This window comes from Cebus imitator, unplaced genomic scaffold, assembly GCF_001604975.1.
Source record: "Cebus imitator isolate Cc_AM_T3 unplaced genomic scaffold, Cebus_imitator-1.0 Scaffold702, whole genome shotgun sequence".
Taxonomy (NCBI): domain Eukaryota; kingdom Metazoa; phylum Chordata; class Mammalia; order Primates; family Cebidae; genus Cebus; species Cebus imitator.
The window spans coordinates 299,429-319,829 of record NW_016108017.1 but is presented as its reverse complement, the minus strand read 5'-3'; the positions used below and the strand labels follow the sequence as shown (position 1 = coordinate 319,829).

The following is a 20,401-nucleotide window of genomic DNA, read 5'->3' as shown; positions in this document are numbered from 1 at the left end:
TTGCTCTTGTCCAGGCTGGAGTGCAGTGGCATGATCTGGGCTTGCTGCAACCTCCGCCTCCGGGTTCAAGCAATTCTTCTGTCTCAGCCTCCTGAGTAGCTGGGATTACAGGCACCCACTACCATGCCCGGCTAATTTTTGTGTATTTAGTAGAGATGGGGTTTCACCATGTTGGCCAGGCTGGTCTTGAACTCCTAACCTCAGGTGATCTGCCTGCCTCAGCTTCCCTAAATGTTGGGATTACAGGTGTGAGCCACCACACCCGGCCTTGTCTGTTGCTATAAAGAACTACCTGAGATGGGGTAACTTATAAAGAAGAGTTTAAAAGTTTAATTGCCTCACAGTTCCACAGACTGTACAGGAAACATGGCTGGGAAGGCCTCAGGAAACTTAATTGTGGCGGAACGTGAAGGGGAACGAGGCACTTCTTACGTGGCTGGAGCAAAAGAAAGAGTGAAGGGGTAGGTGCTATATACTTTTAAACAACCAGATCCTGGGAGGACTTTATCATGAGACAGCACTAGGGGGATGGTGGTAGGCCATTAGAAACCACCTCCATGATGCAGTCACCTCTTACCAGGCCCCACCTCCGATGCTGGGGATTATAGTTCAACATGAGATTTGGGTGCGGTCACAGAACCAAACGTATCATTTATATATAATACATACATATATGTTATGATACAGGATAAATGTTTATGTTATGTACATTTAATCCCTTATCAGATAAATGCTTTGTAAGTACTTTTTCCATTGTATATGTTGTCTTTATAATCTTTTGAAAGCATCCTTTGATGTACAAAAGTTTTGAATTTTGGTGAAACCCAATTTATTTTTTGTCTGTACCTTTGGTGTCATGTCTGGGAAATAATTGTCATATTTAATGTCATGAAGATTTTTCCCTGTCTTCTAAGAGTTTTACAGTTTTAGCTCTTAAATGTTTAGGCCTTTCATCCATTTTGAGTTACTTTTTGTTTACAGTGTAAGGTTAGGGTCCAACTTCATTTTGTTGCATGCTGATGTCCAGTTTTCTTAGGACCATTTAAAAAAATTATTTTATTCTTATTTTTTTGAAGCAGTCTCACTGTTGCCCTGGCCGGAGTACAGTGGCATTATCACAGCTCACTGCATCCTCAGTCCCTGGGCTTAATTGATCCTCCTGCCTCGGCCTCCCAGCTAGCTGGGACTGCAGGTGCACATGACCATGCCTGGCTACTTTTTTTTAGAGGCAGTGTTTAAGCCTGTTGTTCAGGCTGTTCTCAGACTCCTGGGCTCAAGCAGTCCACTGAGTCACCACACACAGCCCCTACAACCATTCACTTATTGAAAAGACTTTCTTTTCCTTAGCAAATGTTCTTGACATCCTTATTGAAAATCAGTGGGCCATATATGTGAGGATTTATTTCAGGGCTATTTTATCCCATTGATATATGTCGGTCCTTATGTTACTACCAGACTGTTTTGATTACTGTAGCATGGTAGTGTTTTTTGTTATTGTTTGTTTTATTTTGTTTTTTGAGATGAAGTCTGGCTCTGTCGCCCAGGCTGGAGTGCAGTGGCACTAGCTCGGCTCACTGTAACCTCCACCTCCCAGGTTCAAGTGATTGCCCTACCTCAGCCTCCCAAGTAGCTGGGGTTACAGGCACATACCAACACACCCGGCTAATTTTTGTATTTTTAGTCGAGCTGAGGTTTCATCATGTTGGCCAGGCCGATCTCAAACTCTTGACCTCAAGTGATCTGCCCGCCTTGGCCTCCCAGAGTGCTGAGTTTGCAGGTGTGAGTCACCATGCCTAGCCATTAGTAAGTTTTGAAATCAGGAAGTGTGAGTTTTCTAACTGTGTTCTTTTTCAAGATTGTTTTGGCTATTCAGGTCCCTTGAGAAACCATATGAATTTTAGAATGACCTTTTTTGTTGTTGTTGTTTTTTGTTCTTTTCCAGTTTTTTGTTATTTTTTTTCTGTAGTTTACTCAAAGGCAAACAAAAATCTTTGTCTCAACATTATATAAAAATCTTCTCCAAAAGAAAAAACCAAATTTCATGTTTGCATTGGTGGATCTTTAATGCTAAAGCTACTTTTAAATAAAATGTTACAAATCTATACAGTTTCAAGTAGCTTGACCATAAGGTAAAATTTTCATAAACTTTTTAGAGCCCTTTACAATTTTCATTGAAGAGCAGATCAGTTTTTTTAAGGAAACCCTGTTATTCAGACACCTGGGCCCACATCCTGGCCATGTGTCGGTATGCTTTCATTTTAATGTTCAACCTACGGAAAAATTTAAATAATTCCATTTCAATCTTAGCCAACTTGCTCATGCCCACAGAACTTTACAAGATCAGCCCTTTACAAACCCTGTGCTCAATTTCTGCAAAAAAAAAAAAAAAAAAGCCTTTAGGATATTGGTAGGGATTACAATGAATTTGTAGATTGCTTTAGGTAGTCTTTCATCTTAACAATATTAGTTTCTTCAACTCATGAACCCAGGATGTCTTACCGTTTATTTATGTCTTTATTATATTATTTCAGCAATGTTTTATAGTTCTCAGTGTACAAGTAGTTCACCTCCTTGATTACATGTATTTCTAAATATTTTGTTACTCTTGATGCTATTGTAAGTGGAATTCTTTTTCTTAATCATCTATTGGATTGTTCTTTATTTATAAACACAAATGGGTTTTGGGTATTCCTTTGCTGAACTTATTTACTAGCTCTATAGTTTTTTTATTACGGAATCGTTAGGGTTTTTACATGTAAGATTATGTCATATATCATCTCTGAACCTTCTTGTCACAGTGCTCTGGCTAGGACTTCCAATACTGTGTTGAATAGAGTTGGTGAAAGTTGGTGTCCTTGTCTTGTTCCTGATCTCAGGGGAGAAACTTCATCTTTCACCATTAAGCATGATGTTAGCTGTGGATTGTTACATTTTATTAGAGACCAGAGGTAACCCAGCACTCTTACTATATCTAACTGTAGTTTACTTGCCCCGAGGAAGCTGCTCCACTGGGCTTATGGGACGCACATTTTCCTGGCTGAGAAGCAACCCTCTTTGACAAATACTTTCAAAGGTGATATTTAGGTAATAAAATTGGCATATTAAGTGATATTTTTGAGTCTTAACACGCATTAAGTTAGAAACTTCAGGGAGAAAATAGCAATATATTTCGATATGTGGAACACATCCAGGAATTCCAGAGGGCCAATGGGTCTGCACGGGCGAGCTGGGAGACTGGGAGATGACGCAGCAGTGAGGTGTGCGTGTGGGGCGTGGGCAGCTGGTGGGATGTGGCAGAACCATCACCCAGCGTGGCAGGGCGGCCAAGAGGACACTCCTTCCTCTCGCAGGCCCTCAGAGATGTGTGTGAAGGGGAGAGAAACAGGTCCCTGCAGTTAGGGGAGAAGGTGGAAGGAGTATTTAGAGATAGGGCTAGGACTTGGGAGGCAGTGGGGTGAGGGGCAGAGTGAAGAGACGCACAAGGCTGGGCTGCTGGTGTGGGAGGCAGAGGCTGCCTGGCTGCCCGCAGGAGACATCCAGGTGTGGTCCTGCGATGGCAGAAAAGGATTTCAAACCACTGGTCCACCTTGAGGGCTGGGGGTGCTGGCCTGTCCAGTGAAACCAAGCCTCTATGTGTATGGATATAAATATATATATTTAAATATATAATGTTATATAATTAATATAAAATTAAATGTAATATTTAAATATATATATAAACATATATATTTATATTCACATATGTTCAATATATAGAGATTTATTTTAAGGAACTTGCAAGTCTGAAATCTGCAGGGCAGGTGGGCTGGACACTCACGCAGGAGTTGCCGCAGTCTTTAGGTTAAATGTTTTTTCGCTAGGTAATCTCAGTGTTTGCTCTCAAGGCCTTCTGTGGATTGGGTAATGCCGCTGTTAAGGGTCATTTCCTTTAAGCCAAGTGATTGTAGACATTAACCACACCTACAGAATACCTTCACGCAAGAGCCAGACTGGTGTTTGACTAAGCGACTGGGAATTAGAGCCCGGGCGGTTGACGTGTAACACCAGCTGTCCCGAGGACAGGCTGACTGCCAGCGGAGAAGAGAAGGCTGAGGCCTTGGGGCTACGGGTCGTGGCAGAGGTGGAGGGTGGATGCCGGCCACAGTTCTCACATAGGTTGGGGACATTGGGTCATGGACACACTCCCTCCATCTTGCCAGCACTTCCACTGCTATGGACCAGTTTCTTTCAGCCCCAACAGAGTGTTCTGGAGCCATTCTTTGGTGGTTTGAAGGATTCTAGCAAAACTCTTGCAGAAAACATGGTTGGTGGTAAATTTTACAGATCTGAGATGCTTCTGTTCCTTTTAGCTGTGATGAGAATTTTGTAGTGATTTTATATTGTGGGTCTGTGTTAGTTGGGTAAGGCTGTCATAATGTCACCAGAGACTGGGGAGCGGGCGAGGGGGCTTAAACAGCAGAAATCCATTTCCCACAGTCCTGGATCCCGGAAGTCCATGATCAGGATGTCCACCAATTTGGTTTCTCTTGAGGCCTCTGTCCTTGGCTTGCACATGGCCATTTTTTCTCGGTGTCTGAACATGGTGTTCCCTCTGTATATGTTTGTGTTCTAGTCTTTTCTTCTTATAAGAAGAAATACACCACTTGTATTGGATTAGGGCCCACCCTTATCATCTCATTTTAACTTAATTACCTGCTTAAATACCCTCTTCCAAAATATGGTCGCATTCTGAGGTCCTTGGGGCTAGGGCTGCGACTTAGGAACTTTGGGAGAATGCAGTTCGTCCCATAACAGGGTCTTGTCTTGACTTTTGTTGTTATTCTCATTGTTAGAATTAATATTCCTCATTTTATGCGGTGTTAGGTGCTGTGGCCTGCAAGGGAGAATGTGGAATAAGTTTGTTGGGCTGGATACCCAGTGAGAATTCCAGTTTGTTCCATGACTGGTAGATCTAGCATTCCCTCAGTGCTGTTCCATGGTCCTGGCTCCAGACACACACGCAGTCCCCACCAGTCTTCTTTGGAATTTGTCTGAATCCTGATGTCTGAAAGCATGATGAAGTTTGCAGGATGTTAATAGGTGTTAGAGGGAAGAAAGGTGAGGCAGTGCAGGGGAGCGCTGGGAACGTGTGAGTTAAATTTAGAGGGCCTGATGTCACCCTCACCACTCTGGGCACCCTTCCACCCCACAGATGTCTGACCTCGCAGATGACTTCTCAGGGCCCCATAGTTGGGGACCATCTCTGCACGTCGGCAGAAAGCTGCGTCCCGAGCAAGCATCCTCACGACTGCCGTTCAGGATGTCGCACTCGAACCAGCCATATGTCGTGGATTTTTTTTCTGGCTTGGCTTCTCACGGTCTGTCTTTATTCCAGGTGCTCCAGTGCAGTAAATGTAATTTGAAGAAGGCAGAAGGAACCCATGGCTTTAGCCGGCTGCCCAGATTCCTTTTTGCAGCATCCGTACTACCAGGTATGGGCGAGCACGTTGTCTGATCCCGGCCCGATGGTGCTGGTTGAGGGCCAGGGCACACGTCGCCAGCAGCCATGGATCATTTCTGTCACTCTCAGGTCACCAGGACATGCTGGAGCAGGGCCTGATGACAAGTCCCGTGGTGCAGAGGCCCACGGCCCTTTCCTTCTTGGTCTACTGTGTCTCGCTTTGTTTTGTAAGACAGTGTTGTCATGCTCCCGTTTGACCGTGCGTCCTTTTCTAAAGGAGTTCTGTTGTACAGAGTTGCCCGCTGAGAGCCGCGATTCCATGTTAGGGACGAAGCAGGCACTGTGTTTTCACCTCCTGGGTCACGCCAGACACTCCTGATGATGGTTTCTGCGGTGATGGCGGATGTCGGGACATTCACCTGGAGACATGTCCTCACAGCGTGAGGGAGTGGGAAGGAGAAAGGGCTTGGTGTCTTAAGAGGTGGCTTCTTGGCCTGGTTGTCGCCTGCCTGTTCTAGAGGAAGTTCTCTCCACAGATTGGCTCTTTCCTTTCCTGAGAGCCCCAGGTGAGTTATGTGGGAGAACAAGTTCATTTCTGTTCCTTCACTTTCTCTGGCTCGTCTTCATGAGCTGCGAGAACAGTTTCATCTGCAAGTTCCCTTCATCTTCTGAAACGGCTTTTATTTGAACCTTCACTTGGCGGTGTCGAAGGAGGCATTTTTAAGGGATGGTCCTCGGTTCCTTAGAGTTGATTCGCGAATCCTGGCTTGTCCTTATACATGCTTTTGTCATTGGAAGTACTTACGCCATCTTCCCCAGGCCTGTGACTTTTCAGCTGGAGCAGTCCTAGGTTTTGAGGCCCTTTCATACGCTCTGGCTTTGGTCAGATATTTGTATTTCTTTGAACTTGTTATTTTCTCTCTTAGTCTGTGAAGTCTCTTTTTAGCTACTGTGATGAGAAATTGCCTACAGCATTATGGCTGCAAAGAGACGCCTTTGAACGTTTTTTTTTTTTTTTTTTTTTATCTAAGTGAAGCAAACCTTCGAAGAAAGGCTGAAGATTAGGAATATCATTCGTTCTGATCATTGAATGTGACGCAAAGCCAAAATTGGTTACAAGCCAGAAAAGAGGATTGAAACCTTAGCAAACTGCAAAGTTTGGTGGTAACTGGTGACCTCTGGGTTTGTGTAGTTTGTGAGCTCTGGAAAAGGCATCCCCCTCTGCCTCTGCATAATTGTTTTCTTGTTCTTAAAAAGGCTGTGGTTGCCTCTCCTCATTGATTAAAGGTCTGTGCTGCACCCAGGGGTCAGGGGTCCAGTTACTTGTGTGGCCAGTTAGCATCAGCTAGTTGTCTGGGCTCGACTGCACCCCTCATCCCCGCCTGCCGCTTCCTACCCTCAGTTCCAAGAGAGTGCAGTCAGTGAGCTCAAAGGACAAATCCCCAAGGGGAAGTTGCTCTGAGGTCATTTTAGTAGTGCTGTCCTTGGCTGGGTATAGAGTAGACTTTTGGGGCCAGATAATGGCCACAGAAGCTCTGTCAGCTGCGCCTACCTTCCTGACATTTCCAGTTTCCTGCTGGTACCTACAGAAGTGACAGACGTGCAAGCCGGGGCAGTTCCTCCCTTGATGGCCTTGATAGGTGTTTGTAGTCACCGCTGCCCCCGGCTGCCTTCCTAGAGCCAGGAGGCCAGGAAGGACGGGTGGATATTCCCTGCCATGCGCCATCGTGCTTTGAGGAAATACTCACTGCTTCTCAGGGCCATTTGAAAGCACTGTCTTACTCTTAAAAAAAATCTTTAACAGCAAGACTTGGCAGCATATGTCCCTTGTTCCTGGAAAATAAGATGACAGTTCCAGAATTTCTCAGAATACGGGATGATTTACAATGGGTTCCAGTCTTGAGCAATCTGCGATTATATAATACTCATTAGATAAATCTCCAGAGTTTTATAGAGAAAAATTTATTCTTAAAGCCTTCAACATACACATGATTTTCTAATTCTAGCTGTTCACTTGCAGCGGTGGTTTGGATTAGATAGATGGTTCAGTTAATGGGTCACTGATGTGATTTTTAAAATATGCACAGAAGCACCAAAATAATTGTGTGCATTTCATCATCCTGCTGTTGGAGGGCAGCAGTTGGGGAGGGGTTCTGGGAAGGCCGGGGATGACCCACTCCGCTTTTAAGATTTAAGTTCTTCCTTTAAAATGTGATACATCACAATTCTCTGGCCTTGGAGAAATTCTGCAATTTTCCCGACCGCAGTTTCTCTTTTCATAGAAAAGGGTTAATCGTGTCTGGGTCGTGGCAGGGATTAGAGGAAATGTGTCGAAATTACCCGGCGCCTGGTCATCCTTTAGAAGCTGAGTCAAGGGCTGTGATCTTTAATTCTTTGAATCTTGATAGAGCACCAGCCAGGTGCCAGGCACATGTTTTGGGCCAGGGAGCCAGCTTTGAGCTTGGCAGACAGATCTTTGGGGCTCCTGGATCCCAGAGGAGGAGACAGAAGCAACTGGCAAATGAGATAGTTGTGAATAATGATAATAATTCTGAAGCAAATGAACGGGGACAACGGGAGAGAGAGGGCCGGCTGCCCTGGTCTTTGCGGGGGCTCTGTTAGTAGAGTCCTACAACTTATTGTCTGCAATTTTAAAATCAAAAGGTCTGAAGCAAGAAGTTTCTTCGCTTATTCTGCTGTGGCAGAGTCCACTGTGACCTGTGCAGAGCTTTGCCGACCACAGGCTCTGCCCCAAAAGCAGGATGGGGTCTTTGGGGCACCCTACGGGCCCTGCACATCTGTGGTCATTGATGTGGACACTGTGTTATTGTTCTTCCTTCCCCAAAATTCTTAATTATTATCCACGTCTAGCTTCCAGGCTTTTGAAGAAGGGATTATGCACCTATGACAAAAGTTATGGTAAATAAAAGCAACTTTTATTGTCTTTCAGAAAAATGCAAAATAGGAAATATAATGCGTTTGGCTATAAACGTCCATACACAGTGTTGAACTGAGCGTTAGAAATGAAACACTTGTGTGTGAATTTTACATAGGTGATGAAATTTACTGTTGAATTTCTAAAAGCAGTATTTTTATTTTCATACTTTCCTGGTTTCTGAATTAAAAACAATCATGCTTAGAAATGAGCTGTCTCAGAACCTCTCCTGGCCATCCTGCCCTGCAGAGCCTCGGCTTTTGGTGGAGATAAGAGCAACAGCATCAATGCACCTATACCTTGTCCAGCCCCAGGACACCACAAGATGTGTGTTGTGGTTCCCATTCAGTGCAGTGTCCCTGAACCTTCAGGACTTGCTGAGCTGCAACCTGCTTTTGCAAGTAAAGTTTTATTGGAGGTTGGTCATGGTGGCTTATGCCTGTAATCCCAGCACTTTGAGAGGCAGAGGTGGGCGGACCACTTGAAGCCAGGAGTTCTAGACCAGCCCGACCAACATGGGGAAACCCTGTCTCTGTTGCAAATACATAAAAGATTAGCCAGTTGTGGTGGCGTGCGCCTGTTATCCAGCTGCTTGGGAAGCTGAGGCAGGAGAATCACTTGAACCCAGGAGGTGGAGGTTGTGGTGAGCCAAGATTGCACCACTGTATTCCAGCCTGGGTGACAGAGCAAGACCTAGTCTCAAAAAATAAAATAAAGGTTCTTTTGGAACTCAGCCACGATCTTTGGTTTTGTGTTGTCTGTGGCTGTTTCCAGTCCCCATCAGTAAAGTTGGTAGTATTTGGCCCTTTACAGAAAAAAGTTTTTTCTGGGACACTGACTGCTAGAATGAGCCTTTTTGGATGGACAGAGGCTCGGCTTTTGTGTCAGCTCATCTCCTCTCCTATGAAACAGTCCTCAGATGAGACTTCATCTGCTGATCACGTACAGCTCTGGATTTTCTGTTGGGTGCCCCTGATTCCTTAATCTTTTGGCAGGGCATGGAGGAGCTGAACGATGACATCATCCTTGAGACTCTTGATTTGATTCCTGGAAATGAATTCCATTTCTGAAGTCTATCCCTGTTGTTATTATTATTAATTATTATAGTGAGGGATTGATTCTGTAGTTTTTTACTACTACACCATCCATACTTTGGCTAAAGGACATTTTATTAGACTACATTTTCTTTAAGAAATGTGTTGATAGTACCTGCCACTCGAAACCCTTAAGGTGAGAAGTTACAAAGATCATTTGAAATGTCTCTTTTTAAATTTTATTTGACTCCTCCAGCTGACAGGACATTTACCTAAAATGTTTTCCAAGTCATTTAATGTCATGATTCTGAACTTAGGAACAGCAACGATGTTGTGGAGATATTTGTGAGGTAAAACAGGCAGTGTGTTGACTACTGTTCACTTGCATGACTCTAGGCACTGTGTTTAAATTCTCCACATCTCTTCTATTTACAGCATCATTGTGAGAATTGGAAGACACTTATGTAGAACCCTTGGCATTGTGCTTAGCACATGAAAGACCGTGTTAAATGTGAGCCACTGTTTGGATGAGCTGGTATCTGATTTTTTTAAGAGTATAGAATTGTTTTTAAGAATGTAAGTTTTTCTTTTTTTTAAGGCGGGGTTTTACCATGTTGGTCGGGCTGGTCTTGAACTCCTGACCTCAGGTGATCCGCCCGCCTTGGCCTCCAAAGTGCTTGGATTACAGGCGTGAACCACCACACCCAGCCAAATGTAAGTTTTTTTTAAGTGATTTGTGTGATACCTATGTAAATTTGAGATTATAATCTCTTTAAGCCTTTAAAATACTGTAATGGGAATATTCACTTAAAAAAATAGATGGCATTTGGTTTGGGAAAATACTTCTCACCGATCTGGCAAATCGATATGAACTGGCTTTGTTTATTGAAATCCTAATTAGTTAATGACATATTAGTAAATAGTTTACATTTTCTGTAACTTACAGAATCAGTTGAAAACTCTATTCTTTAAATGTTCTAAGTAACTTTGGCTAATTTGTTTATTCACTTGCCATTTTATGAATGCAGTTGATTGGCAGACCATGGCTGGGTATTAGGGTACCAGGTGAACAAGATGTCAACCCTGCCTGCCGGGAGCTCCCACCCCTGGAGGGAGACAACAGGTGGGCTGGCATGGCCTAGGGTGCTGTCAGTGGTGTGCTTTGTGTGGACAAGTAGAGGGAAGGTGATTAATCCCCCACCCAACGTCATTTCCTGCTAGAACTGTAAAACTTATGTATTTGACAGCCTGCAAGCTAATCACTTGGTTGGAGGCAGGGTTGGCAGAGGGGAAAAGATTAAGCACGTCTGTTTACTGGCTTTGTCTTCAGGCTTCCTCCAACTCTATGAATTGGGTACGTTCATGATATCCATTTTATAGACAAGAAAATTTAAGATTTTTGCTATACGCTTGTCATGATGCTGAGGACTTTAGTTGGACTTTCTATCCTGCCAACCCTGCAAGGTGGGGACCTTCATGTTATACCCTTTGCAGATGAGATTATCAAAGCAGAAAAAGGCAGTCTCTCCTACTGAGTAACAAAAGTACATTCATCTCTGTGAAGCATGCGTATGTTTAATGTTGGCGAGACTGAGGAGAACAAGTTATTGTCTAAATGCAAAAATCTCCTCCTCAGAGTTATTGTACTAAAACATTGAATTTGTATCCTGCAGTTTTGTACTTACTGAATGTCTTTGATCATGAAATGCCATAAGTGAGTTTTAACAACAACTTTTCAGTTGAAATAAAGATTGTTATGTATTGTCCCTAAAGGTGTAATGTGTGCTAATTGTAAGGGGTTTGCATTTTTAAAATGTTAAAAACAGGAAGTGGGGCATGTCTTAGAATCAATGAAATATGACAGGTAAGTAAATAAATGGAAATAAAAATACATAAATATGTATATATTTATTCTAGTCTCAGTGCTTTTCTTTTTAATGCCTAAATCTTGTCTTCTCAAACATCATCCTCTTAAGTGTGGATTTAAAGTCTAATCTTTTTCTGAATAATAGAAGCAACGATATTATATATTTTCTATGTATTTTATTTATTTATATAATTTTGAGACAGAGTCTTGCTTTGTCCCCAGGCGCCAGGCTGAAGTGCAGTGGCAGGATCTCAGCTCACTGCAACCTCTGCCTCCCAGATTCAAACAATTCTCCTGCCTCAGCCTCCCGAGTAGCTGGGACTACAGATGCACGCCACCACGCCCAGCTAATTTTTGTATTTTTGGTAGAGACAGGGTTTCACATGTTGGTCAGGATAGTCTTGATCCGTTGACCTCGTGATCCGCCCATCTCGGCCTCCCACATTGCTGGGATTACAGGTGTGAGCCACCGTACCCAGCCTATTTTTTTATTTTTGAGACAGAGTCTCACTCTGTCGCCTAGGCTGGAATTTAGTTGTGTGATCTCGGCTCACTACACCCCCCACCTTTCTGGTTCAAGTGATTCTCCTGCCTTAGCCTCCTGAGTAGCTGGGATTACAGGCACACGCCACCATGCACAGCTAATTTTTGTATTTTTAGTAGAGACAGAGTTTCGTCATGTTGGGCCAGGCTGCTCTTGAACTCCTGGCCTCAAGCTGTCTGCCCACCTCTGTCTCCCAAAGGGCTGGGATTATAGGGGTGAGCCACTGTACCTGGCCTCTGTGTTATTTTTATCCTCTCCCTGCTACTGTGGCAAGTACTCTGGATGTGTTATTTTTTCTGTTTCTTTTTTCAAGGAAACCAAGGCTTGCAGATATTGGTAAGTAGCCTAAGGTCACACAGCTTGTATGGGACAGATCGCGGGGATCAGGCCCGTGGGGTCAAGCCTGAAGCCTGTGCTCTTAACCATTCTGCTGTCTGGTTTTTCCTTGGCACTGTGTGCTTGGCTGTGCAGATACCTATTTGATTGATTGGGGGTGATAGAGTTAATTATCTTTTTAGTAAGATTTCATAAGCAGTGGAGGAACAGAACACATAATTGGTCTATGACTTTGCACTGTCTTTGGAAAGACATATCTATTCATGGACACCTATATCCCACTTCTGTTTTCCTCCTGCTTATCATGGGTTAAATCCCCATGGAAAAAATTGTGTTCTTTTAATTTTCTATCCCATGAAAGTTCAGTGTTAGTAATCAGCTTTCCCTTTGCCATCTGCCCAGGGGCCACTACGAAATCACTTATCGAAATCTTTGTTTTTGTTTGTTTCTACTTATGAGACCAGATGGTTTTCTCTTCAGTTGTAGAGTGTTAAAGTTTCTATTACACCTACAAAAACCTCTGTGTGTGCATGTCACTGTAGCTGTCCACTCTTAAATAGCTATGAAGAACTAGCCAGTAGTGCTTTACAGGTGGTGTGTGCCTGTAATACCAGCTACCCAACTATAAAGAACTGGGACTGGGTCATTTATAAAGAAAAGAGGTTTAATTGGCTCATAGTTCTGCCAGCTATACAGGAAGCATGGCTGGGAGGCCTCAGGAAACTTACAATCATGGCTGAAGCGAAGGGGAAGCCTGCAAGTTCTACATGGCTAGAGCAGGAGGAAAAGAGCACAAAAGGGGAGGCGCTACACACTTTCCAGCAACCAGGTGTCCTGACAACTCACTATCATGAGAACAGAAAGGGCGGCATCTGCTCCCATGATCCAGTCACCTGCTACCAGGCTCCTCCTCCAACCTTGGGGATGGACATGAGATTTTGGGTGGGGACACCAATCCAAACCGTATCAGTCACCATTACAGCAGGCAGGGTAGGCAGCAGGCAAATAACTAGCAGGACAGGCGGCAGGCAGGGCTGCCTTGGGGGAGTGTTTTCCCAGAGAGAGGTGTCAGTATCAAGTGCACTCAGATGTGGAAAGGCATCATGGTGTACCTGGATGGAGCATGAATCCTTGATTCACCTATTTTCTTTGCACAGAGTCATATTACTTGATTACCAAAGGGAAGGGAACTCATGACCCTCAGGGACAGGCTGGCTGGCTATGGTCAGAAGATGGGCCTCCTGTAACATTGACTGTACTCCCTTCTGGCCTTGTCAGTAACACAGAGCAAATCACTTCTGTCTCTCTGTGTTGGAAGTTATGTGTCATTACCCACCCAGCCCCAGCTTCTTCAGGCATCCTTCGTTAGGGAATCACAAACGAGGTCAGGAGTTCGAGACCAACCTGGTCAAGACAGTGAAACCCCATCTCTACTAAAAATACAAAAAAAAAAAAAAAAAATAGCCGGACATGGTGGCAGGGCCTGTAATCTCAGCTGCTTGGGAGGCTGAAGCAGAGAACTTTTACCTTTTCACTTTAAGGAAGTACTTCAGGGCTTCTCTTTGGCATCATTGAATGACCAGCATCATTCCTCTTCACTTTGGGGCTATTGTTCAGTATAGTAAGGGCATCTTGAATTCAAGCTCTGTGATCCGAAGCAGTTGATCTGATGACCGCAACAACTTCTCTGTGACTCGTGGGCAGGCAGCGCCTGCAGTGTGGATCTTGTGGACAGAGGAAGGAGTCACATCCTGGGCAGGACAAAGCAGATTGGTGCAGGACCTCATCACGCTCCTCTGCGCAGTGTGCAGTGTGAAATCAACAAATTATTTATTTCTGGAGTTGTTCATTTACTCCTTTTGGACCACAGTTGACTGTGGGTAACTGAAGCTACAGAAAGTAAAACCAGGATAAGCCGGTACTGGGGGGGACTACTGTATTCTCCAGGAAAGTTTAAAACAGTTTCATGGTTGGGTACCTTTACTGTGTTAAAATTGTTTGAATATGGCAAATATTGCATGTGGAGTTCATGTTAACGATTTATGAAACTTTTCAATGAAGCAGGGCATTTCTTTCCTTCCTGGCACCTGGATGAAGAGGATATTTATTATGACAATTTCCTGCGCTGGATTTGGGTGCTATGCAGCTTCTGTGATTGCTCGCTCAGTTGCAGCAGAGAAAAACTACTGGAGAAGTGCTGTAGACAGCCAGGCAGAGAAAACTGATGTTTTAAACAAGCAGTAAATACATTGATGAAAATTTAGGAAACAGCAACTTTTTTTAAAAAATGATAAACGTTGGCAGACAGAGGAACCTTAAAATTACTCCTTTTATTAAAAGCACACAGAGTAGTTTAAACATAAGCTGCTTTAATTACTTTCTGATTCAAGTATCTGGTTTTTAAGGTGGTAGCTATGTTTGAATTTTTTTACAATATTCCTGCACCATGCATGTTTAGCTCACAGTGAATTTTGTGATGACTTGCTTTCATGGTTATTTTTCCCAGGGGGAAATGTTGCCGTATGTGCTGGGCACACTCCATCTGGGATGTGCCTTTCCTCTGCTCCCTGGACCTCATTGGCGCCTGGTGTCCCATCGGCCACATCACCTGTGGTTGCTGCCATCGGTTACGAGTCTTGGCAAAAGGGGTCACTTAGCGATCCTGTCAGGGACCTGTCGGGTTTGCGATCCTGTCTTTGTCATCACCAAATACTCTTGCTTTGGTGATGTGTGTTTCAAGCAGATCTTGGTGAAGTGGGTATTAATGTGTTTTTGAAAATATCTTTTTCAACCAGGCTACTGGTACACCATTATTATTACTATCTTAACGAGAAAGAAAGAAAGTATTTGAAGTGAGTGTGATAAGAATATGAACATTATTTTTAATTTTTATGATGTTTTCCTATCATTGGTCTTAAAGAAGATAATAAATATTTAGCTTGTATTTAGTTTTTCCTCTTACTGAATTTTCTGTGACTCAGCTTATGTGTTTGTTAGTGTTTCTGGAAAAGTGGTAGGAAACCATTTTTCTGAAGATGGGTTTCCGGCTGCAGCTCTGGTAGGAGTTCTCTGGCATTTGTTGAGAGGCATTCAAGTTCTGTGAAGGATTTCAGCCCTGCTTCCAGCAGCTGGGGCGGGGGGCAGAAGGATGTGTCTCTGCCAGCTATATCTAGGTGCCTGAGATCCTGCGTAGGATGCAAGAACTGGGATTTGATCACTTGATAGTATGACTTTAAAAAAAAAAAAAAAAAAACCTGTGAAAGGAGTGAGCTCACAGGAAAAACAAAAGTTCTCGTTCTTGGTAGGAAATTCCAAAGTGTAGTGGAAATGTAAGGAGCTGGTCATAGCATTTATTTCATGGGGAGAGTATGATCCTTATAATTGTTAAGGATGGTTACTCTTTTTTTTTTTTTTTAACTTTAAGTTCTGGAACACATGTGCAGAACATGTAGGTTTGTTACATAGGTATACATTTGCCATGGTGGTTGGCTGCACCCATCAACCCGTCATTTAGGTTTTAAGCCTTGCATGCATTAGGTATGTGTCCTAATGCTCTCCCTCCCCTCATCCCCCACCCCCCGACAAGCCCCAGTGTGTGATGTTACCCTCCCTGTGTCCATGTGTTCTCAATGTCAGCTGCCACTTAGGAGTGAGAACACGCGATGTTTCATTTTCTGTTACGGTGTTAGTTTGCTGAGAATGATAGTTTTCCGCTTCAAAGGAAGGTCACTCTTAAGATGAAGTCCTTTTGCAGGGGCTTCCATCTCTGCCCGCGATGACGTTCTTTGGCCTTGTTTCCCCCCTTCATGTAGGTGTCAAAGGACACCTGTGGTCTGGCCCTTCCTCTTTGCGGTCTTCACTCCCGGGCCCCTTTTCAATGAGGCCTTCCCTTGTGTGCTGTGTAAATTGCAGTTTCCACCCTGTTTATCCAGCTCTATTCTGTTTTTTTATTCCGTAGTGCTACACTGTCAGATTATAAACAAGTAATGGTTCTGTTTATTGCTTGCTCTCTGTTTTCTTTAGATAAAATAAGATCTCCATGAGGGCAGGATTGTTGCTTTAAACACTCATGTGCTGGGCATAGAGTAATTGCTTGGTAAATATTTGTTGAATGGATCAGTCACTCTGAAGATCAACTAGATTTCTCTTCTTCTTGTGTGACCAAGAGGTTGGATACTCCAAGTCTGTGAAACTCTGTGATTGGTTATCCATGACTGTGTCACCATAGGGTGAAGATTTTGAGGGGTTCAACAAGCTTAGACATTGGACATTAATTGCAGGGCCCCTCTTGCTGTTTAGCAAAGTCTTCTTGACCCTGAGAGCTGTGAATGGCAATCTCTGCTCTCAGGGTTTCGATGGTTACGGTTTCCGTATGCGTGGGACTTACGTTGGGCTCCTGGTGAACTGAGTATTAATGTGCTTTTGAAACCTGCTCTTAATGTACAAACTAGTTTGGAGTAAAGTTAGATCTCTGATCCTTAAAGACTGAATTGTTAGATGTAGAGTGAGGGTTTAAGACCCAGGCTCGAGAGTCCCTGGGTTCTATACTCTGGGACCCCGTGTGAGAGTGAGCTGTCACTCATTTCCGTCAGGGCACTCAGGAAGCGGCATGGAGCGGCCTGAGCCGAGGGGCTGCAGTGGCCGTGAGAAGAAAGCGTGGGTGGAAGTGGATGTAGAAGGCAGAATAATCAGGACCGGCAAGCAGTTCACAGGTGGATACAGAGGAGTTGGAGGCTGCATGATTTCTGCATGGGTAACTAACCCATCCAGGTGGCTGACTGGCATTCAGGGAGGTGAGGGTAATGCCACATTTCAGAAGAAAGATGTTTCAAAGGGAACTCATCCTCCCAGTCCCCAAACTGGCCTCCCTTCTCAATATCCCTCTCTGTTCATTCTCCCGTGAACTGGGCACTGGGCACTGGGCTTCCTGACTTGAGGGAGCTTGGATCCCCGTTCCTTTCTTCTTTCCTGCTGGACACAGTTCCACAAGCCTCTTGGCTTGGGAATCCCCTGTCCCATCTTCGTTTGGCACTTAGTCTGTGGGTTGGAATCATCGGGACAGGCTGAGTCCCTGGCCTCCCCACTTTGCTAGGCGCCCAAGATCCCCCAGACTCCCCTGGAGTGAAAGAGGAGGCTTCGTCTGGGGGGATCAAAACTGGGCCTGCTGCATGTTGAGCAGTCTGGAGTGGAGTCCGACAAAGCATGGCCACGGCCTTGTGGCTGTGCCTCATGGGTCCCTCCAGGAGCTGGTGCCAGCGAGTGTGAACAGGTCTGTGTATCTGACCATCGCACCTCCGAGGGTCCAGAGACTGGTTTCCCCAAGAACCTCATTTCAGAGAATGAGGCCTTGGCTAGATGGTGCTAAAAAGCCATTTCCATCTAAACACCTGGTTGATACATGGACACAGGAAGATACTCTCTTCAGATCCACTGATAATGAACGAGGTTCTTAACTTAGGGAGAAAGTATTTAGGTAAATAAATGTTTTGTAACTTCAGTGGTGGATAAGGAGGGGCCTGTTGTCATATCTGTAGATTACCTGTGTCTGTGTGTATTGTAAGTTTGTATTACTTGCGTTTCCACACATGGTTCAAGTTACATGTGTATGTATACATATATATGTGACTGACCCACATGGGCATGCACATACTCTTCCAGCTTCTCATGCAAGTGTCCCTCGTTTTGAAGGCAGCATTCGGAGCACATGGTGGCAGCTGCTTTCTGTGTTGGAGTCCAGTTGCCTCTGACTCCCTTACTGTGGGTGAAGCTGAAGCAGTAACCAAGCTACTGCACCTGTAACTGCGTTTGAAGTACGTAAGAGTAGGCTCACCTCTGAACGAAAGGACAGGTTTCTGTCCTTGACACTGCCTTGCAGTTGTTAGGCTGCAACAGCGTGAGAGGCTGTCTCCTTGGGGGTTGAGAAAGGAGCTAGCACGTGTTTTGTGACAGGACTTTTTATACCTCATCTCACTCAGTTTTCCTACCAAACTTTTTGAAATGGGTACGATCCAAATTTGCCTACGATAAAACCGAGGCTCAGAAACTTTGATTGACAAGTGGCCCTGCCAAATAGTGGGAAAGCAGAAGGTGCGGGCTGCAGCCTCTATTTTCTCTGAGTTCCTTTCCCCCTTTCCTCATCTGGCAACGTGATTTGGAGGTAGCTTATAATAATCTCTCCATCTTCCTTTTCTGTCTGTCCACCATTCTGGATCATTTCGATTGCTATGTCATCACAGAGCACTCCTACCCTAGGCCTCCCCAGACCACTGAGCTCTCGGGCCAGGGAACGTCGCGATGTGTCTTTGGAGATTGGTCACTGGGGATGGAGGGAGGGGAGAGAAGTGTGGCGTCCAATGTCTGGTTAATCCTGCCTGCGTACTTTTTATCTCCTGTGTTGCATTTTTCATCAGTAGGGTTGGATTTGGTCTTTTTATATCTTCCACTTCTCTCGTTATCACTCATGCTTTGCTTTTCCTTCTTGAATGCACAGGGCATGTTTATCTTCATCGTTTTAACATACTGCCTTCTCACTGTTCACAGAAGCAAAGACTTGGAACCAGCCCAAATGCTCATTAACGATAGACTGGATAAAGAAAATGTGGCACATATACACCATGGAATACTATGCAGCCATAAAAAAGGATGAGCTCATGTCCTTTGCAGGGACATGGATGAAGCTAGAAACCATCATTCTCAGCAAACTGATAAAAGAACGGAAAACCAAACACCGCATGTTCTCTCATAAGTGGGTGTTGAACAATGAGAACACATGGACACAGGGAGGGGAGCATCACACACTGGGCCCTGTTGGGGGGTGGGAGACTAGGGGAGGGACAGCATTAGGAGAAAAATACCTAATGCAGATGATGGGTTGATGGGTGCAGCTCACCACCATGGTACGTGTATACCTATGCAACAAACCTGCACGTTCTGTACACGTATCCCAGAACTTAAAGTATAATAATAGTAAAAACATACCACCTTCTATTTCCATCATCATGGGCATTTCTGATTCTATTTCTCTTGGCTGATTTTCCTTATCATTATGGGTTTTATTTTCTTTTCATGCTTAGTACTTTTCGTTTTGATAGCAGACATTGTAAATCTCACCTAGTTGGATGCTGGCTGTTTTTTTGGGAGGGTATATTCTTTTAAATATTTTGGGCTTTATTCTGGAAACAGTTAAGCTTCTTGGAAATAGTATGACCCAGTTGAGGCTGACTTACGAGCTTTGTTAGCTGGGCCAAGAGTCACTTTTAGTTCAGGGCTAATTTGCCCCCACCATTGAGGCAGGACTATTCTGAGGGCTCTTGTGTCCCATGCATAAGGAGATTTTCCATTTGGCTGTTGGGAGCACACTTCTCTCCAGATGGCTCTCCTTGCTGCTTTCTGGTGGTTCTTCCCCAGCCTTGGTGTTTTCCTTATATGCAAGCATCATTAATCCTCAGCTGGAGATGTGTGGGGAGCCCCCTCTCTTGAGTGCCCTCCTCTCTGCCTTGACCTTCCTGAGTGCTAAACTCTGTCTCCTTAGGACAACCCTAGGCTCTGCCTGGAAGGGAGATCCCCCTCTGTGCACTGCAGCTCGGAAGCCGTCTCCAGCCAGTGAGTGGGCACGGGTAGGGCTGCGTCATGTGGGTCCTGTCTTAGGAATCACTGTCCCGTGCTGCCTGTTGTCAAATGTATGAAAACTGTTTCCGTTTTAGTTATTTAAGGACAGAGGGTACAGCCAATCCTTTATATTCCATATTGGCCAGAAGGTCAGAAGTCACCCATAATATTATTTTAACCGTGGTTCTAGGAGTAGATTTACTTTGGAACATTTTTGTGGAGTGTGCAGACTCAGTCTCAGAACTCAGAAGAAATTTAGACATCACATGGTCCAAAAACCTGATTTTATTGGTGAGGAAATAGGAACAGAGAGTGAGGTTATTTGCTCAGAATCATAGTTTGTCACACTGGCAGTTTGTAAACATTTAACTCATGCCTCAATGAGATTGTTCATACCCGAAGGGCGAGGCGAACCGTTTCTTGTGGCCACAGCAAAGGCGAGGAGAACCGTTCCTCATGGCCACGCAAGGGCGAGGTGAACCGTCCCTCGTGGCCACGCAAGGGCGAGGGGAACCGTCCCTCGTGGCCACGCAAGGGCGAGGCGAACCGTCCCTCGTGGCCACAGCAAGGGCGAGGCGAACCGTTTCCCGTGGCCACAGCAGGGGCGAGGCGAACCGTTTCCCGTGGCCACAGCAGG

At 44.6% G+C, this 20,401-nt stretch overlaps 1 protein-coding gene across 9 annotated transcripts in view; it reads left to right on the top strand.

Annotated features, from left to right (window-relative positions):
• The window catches only part of GRB10 (growth factor receptor bound protein 10), a 208,630-nt gene that overhangs the window by 55,632 nt on the left and 132,597 nt on the right, over positions 1-20,401 (top strand). For 4 of the 9 annotated variants that reach the window (XM_017518728.2, XM_017518726.2, XM_037734996.1 and 1 more), the window contains one exon: positions 5,375-5,471. The exons of 4 other annotated variants lie outside the window; for them this stretch is intronic. In XM_017518728.2, coding sequence (XP_017374217.1) covers positions 5,421-5,471 — 51 coding nt within the window. In that variant the 5' untranslated portion in view covers positions 5,375-5,420. Of the gene's footprint in view, positions 1-5,374; positions 5,472-20,401 lie in introns of those variants that run through there. One more of the 9 variants, XM_017518729.2, reaches the window with a different exon arrangement.